This window comes from Echinops telfairi, unplaced genomic scaffold, assembly GCF_000313985.2.
Source record: "Echinops telfairi isolate 266 unplaced genomic scaffold, ASM31398v2 ScPeMD7_17;HRSCAF=63, whole genome shotgun sequence".
Lineage (NCBI taxonomy): Eukaryota > Metazoa > Chordata > Mammalia > Afrosoricida > Tenrecidae > Echinops > Echinops telfairi.
In genome coordinates this window covers 8,270,287-8,278,809 of record NW_022103914.1, presented here as the reverse complement: position 1 = coordinate 8,278,809, position 8,523 = coordinate 8,270,287, and the positions used below count along the sequence as shown (strand labels likewise).

Genomic DNA, 8,523 nt, shown 5'->3' with positions numbered 1-8,523 from the left:
AAAAAGATACTTTTTGCATAATTATAAATATTTCGCTAGTGAAATATTCTAAGTATCTAATTAACTTTTCTCCTGGTACAAGATTGAGCAGAGGAGCTTGAGGTTCTGACTCAGGATTGCTCAGTCACCACGAGTGGTACTCAACAGCAACTGCCACCACCAAAAACATGGTATAAGATAGACTGCTGGTGTATGTGTGTGTGTGGGGCAATAAAGGCAGGATCCTCTTGCATCTTTTTCAAAAATCATTTTATTGGGGATTGTACAACTCATCACAATCCATCCATCCATCGTGTCAAGCACATTTATATATTTGTTGCCATCATCATTCTCAAAATATTTTCTTTTTGAGTCCCTGGTATCAGCTTATTTTCCTCCCCCTGATAATTTATAAATTATTTTTTCATGTCTTACACTGTCTGACGTCTCCCTTAACCCACTTTTCTGTTGTCCGTCCCCCAAGGAGAGGGTTATATGTAGATCCTTGGATTGGTTCCCCCTTTCCCTTCCCCTCCTGGTATCGATACTCTCATTACTGGTCCTGAGGAGTTTATCTGTCCAGGATTCCCTGTGTTTCCAGTTCTTATCTTTACCATGTACATCCTCTGTTCTAGTTGGATTTGTAAGGCAGAATTGGGATCATGATAGTGATGGGGAGAAATCATTAAAGAACTAAAGTTGTATGTTTTATCATTGCTATACTGCACCCTGACTAGCTTGTCTCCTCCCCAAGACCCTTGTATAAGGGGATGTCCAGTTGCCTACAGATGGGCTTTGGGTCTCCACTCCACATACAACCTCATTCACAATGATATGATTTTTTGTTCTTTGATGCCTGATACCATCGACACCTTGTGATCACACTAGCTGGTGTGCTTCTTCCATGTGGGCTTTGTGACGTCTCAGCTAATGGCCACTTGTTTATTTTCAAGCCTTTAAGATCCCAGATGCTCTATCTTTTGATAGCTGGCACCAATAGCTTTCTTCACCACATCTGCTTATGCAAGCGCTTTGTCTTCAGCGATTGTGTTGGAATAGTGAGCATCATGGTATGCCAGGTTAATAGAACAAAGTGTTCTTGCATTGAGGGAGTACTTGAGTGAAGGCCCAATGTCCATCTGCTACCTTAATACTAAATCTATAAATATATGAACATACATCTATTTCCCCATCATCATAAATATATTTACATATGTACATGCCTATATTTAGACCTCTATAAATGCCCTTTACCTTCTAGTTCTTTCCTCTATTTCCTTTCACTTTCCTCTTGTCCCATTATCATGTTCAGTCTTCATTTGGGTTTCAGTAATTCCTCTCAGTTACATTGCCCTTGATGAAGCCCTACCAGGCCTTCTACACCCTCCTCTCCATCAATTTTGGATCACTTGTTGCTCTCTTGTCCCTGGGTTTGTTAACACCCACTTTCTCCCCCCTACCCCCCTTCTCCCATGCTCCCTGGGAATCGTTGGTCAATTGTTTTCTCCTCCAGATTGTTTATCCAGCCTCTCTCATCTAGCTAGACCTGCATTATGCACAAAAAACAAGACAGAGCACAACAAAGCAACAGAAAACAACAACAATAAACCAATGACACACAAAAAAAACCTGTAAGTAGTTCAAGGTCTGTTTGTTGACCTTTAGGAGTGTTTTCCAATCAAATCTGATATGGTGTCACGCCCTGGGCCCTAAAGTCTATTTTTGGTATTCCCTGGCTCTGGCTCCACTTGCATTTCAAAAGAGTGAACTTACCCATCCGATGGCTTCAAACATTTTCAAATCAAGTGGATCACCAGAAAGCACTCCTTCAATTTTTGTAAGTGAGTGACAGGTAGCCATACAAGCAACAAACTGGGATTTCACCAACATCTCGTTACACACATTTTCTTCAGGCAAAAGAAAACTAAAAAGAAAATGCACTAAATTAGACTCACAGTATAACACAAATACCAAGAGTGAGGGAAAAATTCCAATAGGCCATTTCAGATTCAAATTTTAAAAACTAGAAATAAAAGGTTCGCATTTTTGCATGTTTGAGGGTATTTCAAAAAGTTCATGGAAAACTTTAATTAAAAGATTGAATTAACAAATATAAACTTTATTTCTCAGCATAAACTCCATCAAGGTCAAGACACTGTGGTATGCAACACCAGTCAGTTAGTCCAACTAAAAAGCCGAGAACCCTGAGAATTTCGCCATGCCAATGCCGTCTTTATTAACTTCAGAAAAATCGGTGTTCTTTTTAAGATTTAAGTGAAAATAATAAAGTATCAAGCCCAGTTAATACTTACTGTGTATTTTCCACTCGTTGAATGCCCCAAAGATCTAAACCATCTTCAGTAAGAGTTCCAGTCTAAAAAGTGAAACATAACACATGTGCACAAAAGATGTAATACCTCAAAAATAAATACATGAAACAATTTTAAAAAGGTATCTTTAGAAACTATTCTGCATATACCCAATTACTATATACCTACCTATTTTAGAAAAGAAAGAAAATGAACAGAACTTCTTTACAATGGAAAAGAATAATTTTCAGATGTTTTCAGTTAAAAGATGAAAGAACAAAGCAGTACTTGGTATGTTCTCTTCTTTGTTTAAAAGAAAGAGGGGAGACAAAATATATATAACTGTGTGTTATTTATGTAATGTATGTATGTTATGTAAGTTATACTTCCTCCCTTACAGGCATCCTTTATTTAAGGATGGATTGTTTCTGGAAACAGATGAGGAAGAGGAACATAAGCTAGCAGCCGGTCAAAGACAAGATGAACATCGTGTGGTTTGTTCAACCAAAGATTTGGGTGAGAGGTAAGAAAAGACAACTGTTACAGATCAGTTTTAATCAGCTTAATCCTGATTTGGATTTGGACTAAGAACACAAACTGGAAGATTTTGAGATGGGGGTGGGGATGGAAATATGAACTGGTTATTAAAATTCAAAACTCATATCTGACAGCAAACATGAAACATACAAGAGGGTTTCAAAAAGCTTGTAAAATGTTTCCATTATATTTTAATCCCATTTTTCCATGAACTTTTTGAAGCCCCTTCATTACACTAGAAAGTAATTAAGTCGAGTAAACTCATGTGTATTCTGCCATATAGGAATAATATCAAAAACATGAAAGAGCATGTCAGTTTTACTACTACTACTATTACAAGGCTTGATTCTGGATATGAGTGAATTACTGATTTGAGCAAATAAGCAAATTCCAAAGTATTCAAAATTGAAAGAAAAAAATGAGGAGAAAGACACAGAATTGACATATGCCAAGTAATGTGAGAAAAAAAAGAACATTAAAAGAATGCATGTCAAGTAATACAAAAAACATTAAATATTTAAAAGCTATGATTTAACTATGAAAATGGCATAAAGCGGAATCAACCTTGTCAAAGCAAATAAGATTCAGCTGTCCACAGATGTTTATCCTCTGGGGACTGATACAGAAAATACCGATTTTTTTCAGTCTTCTTTGGGCATACACAATACCAGCAGTCATTGCCGCAGGGAGTGCAGGGGGCACAGTAATTGTAATGATATCAAGAGACTTGATAATTATCTCACCAACTTCGACCTATAGTTAAGATTTTTAAAAAAGAGAAAAAAGTCAAACTCCCCAAATTGAATATTTACCAATGGCATTTCTTCAGTAAAAGAATCTAGAAGCAATTTCACATACACATACATCTATTAGCCATGTCTTTTTTTCCCCTTGAGATTCTGCTAAATAGAAAGCTCAACCAACTGCCAGTAGATTATGCAATGAGTTATTTTTAAAAGAAACTTTTTATTTTCATAGTCCTGCATATTTTACACATTCACACTTCAAAGTATGTTCAAAACTGAGTTTCCACAGAGGACAGAAATAACTATGGCAAGGCCTCTAAAATGTGCCTTCAGTTAAATCATATGTCCCCAAACTTATCTGGCCTGTCACCCCTTCAAAGAAAACAGAAATTACTTCAGCATCACCCTGGCATTTAGACACGTTTTTTACTACAGCCCATAACCCAGGATAAAGTGTAGGTATATGCTTCTCCAGTCCCCCCTGGATCACTCCAGTATCCTCCAGGGGTCAATATCATCTACTTTGGGAAAATGAGTTCAACAATCACAAATCATTTTAATACTATGTATGTACCCTATTCCAGAGATTTCAAAGAGAAGAGAAGGTCAGGCTTTGGGCAGGTAAGTTAACAGCAGGTAGGTCATCACTTTCTTCTTACTAGTAAAAGACTCTAAATCAGAGCTGCCCAAGCAAACATTCTACAATGACTAGAAATGTTATTTAAATACATTAACATGACAGCCAGAGGAGGGATTTATATCCTTCAAGTAGCTACTCTTAAATTCAACTTAAAAGGTTGTTCCTGTCTCACTAGCCACAGTTCACACATGTACTAAAATCATTAAGGCTCAAATGCTATTGAAGTCTCATGTCCATACCTGATTTAAAATGCTAGTGATAATAGTGTAGATAAATCCAATTCCAGCCACTGCCACAAGACACAGCAGAAACAGGTAGGCATCTCGGTAGAGTTTAAAGTCAGTTGGCTTGGGATACAGTATGGAGCGAACAAGCTGTCCTTTGGAAGTACTAAACCCTTTAAAACAATTAAAGGGGAGATGACCATATTTTCATGAGGAAATGAGAAGGATCTCCCATGGCAGGATCCCTTTTAAACACTGGCATCAAATAGGTGGAAACACGCAAGGCCAGGTTTTATAAAAGAGGTTTGTACCTGTTCTAACGACTATGGCTTTGACGAGCTCTCCAGTGTAGAAACGAGTCTGGATGACAGTAGTCCCACAAAACAGAGTGTGTCGTTTATGGGTCTCGGGACTATATACCTCGTTTTCCATCCCTTTTATGTCCACTGAAGGGTTTGGCAAGTTGGTCTTTGTCACTGGAACACTTTCTCCTAAGAAGGAAAATCATTCTCAAACACGAGGAATCTTAAATTGCTATCTCAACAAATACTTCATTTTTTAAAACTAAAGTTCTATTTTATTTCAAATGTACCATCTATTTAAAACAGTATTAAAAGCTCTCATATTAGAGGACTTAAAGAATTTCATGGAAACATGAAATTGAGAATGAAATTTTTTCCTCAAACTTTTCATAGCCCCCTTGTATGTGGACAACATACATTATCAATTAAATTTTTATCTGCTTATTTCCTCAAACAAAAATATCAAATCTGACCTTCCACAGTAATTTCAGACAATGATCTGTCACTCAAAGGTAATACTTATGTACATTTGAATGATTTTGTTTCAAATAATATCAACGAAGAGCAGGCAGCTGCCAGAGACCTGTTCTATTATCTCTAAGAACTAATTTAGAAAGTACTGTTTTAAAATGTGGTGACACTTTTCTTGCGAATTTAAATGTAAACCTCAGTAATACTGATAACTTGTGCTTCAAAGAAGGCAAATATGTAATGTGCACGAGTTTGGGTCTAAGACAACTGGAAAAAAGTGTATTCTGTGAAACTAATGTAATAAAAAGGATATAAAGCTCTAACTCGATTCTGAACTCCTCTAGAGAACGCATTCTAAAGTCTACTTCTCCTTACGTAAGAAACAGATAAAATCTTTACTCCCACTTTTGTATGTCAGCAGTCAATATGCTACCAAATCTGCAGGCAAAGGGCTTCTTTTCTTTCCTTCCAATAAAGCATTTCCTCGGATCAAAGAATGGCCAACACCAGCCTAATGACTTAGGATCAGAGCTGAGCATAACACAAAATTCTGTTTCCTCAGAGTAATTAAAAAACAAAAAAACAACCTTCACTATCTTTTTCATCCAGTGAGTTAACTAATATAAAGGGCACAGCTAAGGTTAGATGATGTAATCCTACAATCATTATAAACAACTCATGTAGTACTTTTGCATTTAGTTTAGTGTACCTGTTAACATGCTTTCGTTTACAATGCAAGTACCATTAATAAGTACCGCATCACATGGCATGACTGTCCCGTTTAGTGGAATCACAATGATATCTCCCGGCACAAGCTCTGTCGAAAAGGTCTCTTCTATTTCTAAATTTAAAGAAAATAGGGGAGGAGATATATATGTATATATACATGAAAAGAATGTTTGTTAACAAAAGAGCTATCTAAAGGGCATTTGATCATAACAATGAGTTAATAATAATAATATGAGGTTATAAATAAAAACATCCATAAGTGAAATGTTCCCACAAGGAGATTATTCTTCCTTAGGCTGATATGGCATGGTGCTTACTTATAGCGGCTAGTTTGTCTCCTAATGGGACTCCACATGAGCACAGATGATGCCAAGTCTCCCCTGACCAAACAAACAGGTGCACGTCCCTCATTTAAAGCTGCTAGTTAGTCTTCCTTTTTAAATTACAATTTTAGCTATCAACCATCTTAGCCATCTGGGCAAGTTCTATCACTCTTTCTTCACCCCAACGCTATGCTAGATTATCCAAAGGAGATCAGGACAATACAAGTTGAATGAAATGCCTTTCTAGCATCCCTGGATCTGAAGCAGCAGTGAGTGGAAAAGAAAGGGAGTATCAATAAGCTTCACACCTAACATTGGGGCCAGGGTGGCAGAGCCTCACAGCTTGAGTGCAAGTGACAAGGAGGCACAGAGAAGAAAGCACAATATGCTAAGACAAATTGTATTTACATCTGAATGTGCTCTAAAATAAACCAAGTAAATAGAGGCCATTTGGTATTCTGATAAATACCAATATGAGGCATTCTAATAAATCACAGTGACTACTGCCTTAAGAGGCCACGCTCCTCATTTTTTTCCCCCCTTTCCTTTGTTTTCCATTTGAACATCTAACCACACGGACTAACATTTCCAAAGCATTGACCTTCTCTACAGGCAGGCTTCTCCCTTGTGCTTATTGAGGAACAATGCCGCCTCCCTCACATCACTCCGGCCCGACACCTCACATCCAACCAACTGCCAAGTCCTCTCACTACCAACATTAATGTATCTTTCAAACCCACCTCATTTCTCTCCATCTCCACAACCCCCACCTTGACCCAAGTCATGCCCACAGGATTCCTCCTCTCTACACGAATCTGAACATGGCAATCAGAATGATCCTTATAAGCAGGTGAATAGGATATTATTCCCCTGCTTACAATCTTTCAAGGGCTTCCCACTGCCTTTGAACTGAGTCCAAATTCCTGAACGTGCTCATTAGGGCTTCCATGATATAGCTACTGTATCCACCACAAAGGATTTCCTTCAGTTATCCCAAGTACTCTGGTTTCCAGGCTCCGGGCATGCCAAGCACTATTCCCCCACCCCCAGTCCATCTTACAATCTCTCACCTAGCTCTTATCTGGCTGAGTTGTCACTACTTAAAAATTCCAAGATGTCCACGGCAGGGAAAGTCATGTCTGTGCTCTGACCTTTCCCTGCCACAGCATTTCCAACACTTTACTGTTACTTTCTATCTATCACCTGTCTTCCAATGAGACTGAAGTTCAAATAAGGCATAGGGTTATGACAGCCTTGAAAACCACAACATTCCCAAAGCTGATCATAATACCTGCTCACATTACAGGAAAACACAATTATTATATAAATGAATAAATATGGTACAAGCTAAGAGTATAAACCCAAACATATATTTCTAATTCTTAAAAAAAAACCCAAAAATTAATTTTGTGGAATTGTACACATAAAATGGTTAAAATGGCAAATACTGTTACAGGTATTATCCTACAATAAAAAATGCTATGAAAAATAAATCATAAAAAAAAGAAAAATAAATCATATGTATATAATTAATTAGAATCATTTCAAACATTAGAACTTAATCCTTTTTTATTTCTTCTTTTAACAGTAGCCTACAGCACTTACCTTCATTTACTCTGCAAACTGAAACTCTCACAGTACTGTGAGCTGCCACCATATCGTGCAACGTAACATATTGCTGAAAGAGGAAAACAAAAACTAGCAAATATGAACTCACACTTAGCAAATACCAACAAGCAATGCAAGGGTGCTATAAAATAAGGGCAGTTAATACAACGAATGTACAGTGCTCTCCCTTTACAAAATCTGGAGTCAATATTTCAAGAGAGCTCAAGATAAAATAAGAAGCACTTTATGGAGACCACTCTGACAATAGCAGAACCAGTCCACCAAGCAGAGAAACACCATAGATGCCACAAGGTGTTCCGACTCTAAAACACAACTGCCTGCCTGAGCCTCAAAAGAGAAAAAATGCAAAGGTGGTAGGAGTGAAGTGCAGAGTACGTATTTACATAATTCAAGTAAGTGAATGGTTGACGTGCACTTACAATGGAATGATTTACAATTACACTGTATTTGCAGTTACATTACAATTACAACTGAACACATTTCCCTCCCAGAATAAAAGTGCAAGCTTCTTGTTATGAATTAAATTATGTCCCCAAAAAAGTATGTGTTGTAAATCTTAAACCCCAATACCTATAGATATAATCCATTTGGAAATGGGCTGTCTTTATTATGTTAATGAAGTAGGATTACTATA

The 8,523-nt window shown here is 37.3% G+C and overlaps 1 protein-coding gene across 5 annotated transcripts in view; it reads right to left on the bottom strand.

Moving 5' to 3' along the window:
- Positions 1 to 8,523, bottom strand: part of ATP13A3 (ATPase 13A3) — a 78,493-nt gene that overhangs the window by 58,003 nt on the left and 11,967 nt on the right. For all 5 annotated transcript variants that reach the window (XM_045287503.1, XM_004712341.2, XM_045287506.1 and 2 more), the window contains 7 exons: positions 7,866 to 7,938; positions 5,918 to 6,049; positions 4,747 to 4,926; positions 4,451 to 4,608; positions 3,390 to 3,578; positions 2,292 to 2,353; positions 1,753 to 1,903 (listed from right to left, as the gene is read on the bottom strand). In XM_045287503.1, coding sequence (XP_045143438.1) covers positions 1,753 to 1,903; positions 2,292 to 2,353; positions 3,390 to 3,578; positions 4,451 to 4,608; positions 4,747 to 4,926; positions 5,918 to 6,049; positions 7,866 to 7,938 — 945 coding nt within the window. The remainder of the gene's footprint in view (positions 1 to 1,752; positions 1,904 to 2,291; positions 2,354 to 3,389; positions 3,579 to 4,450; positions 4,609 to 4,746; positions 4,927 to 5,917; positions 6,050 to 7,865; positions 7,939 to 8,523) is intronic.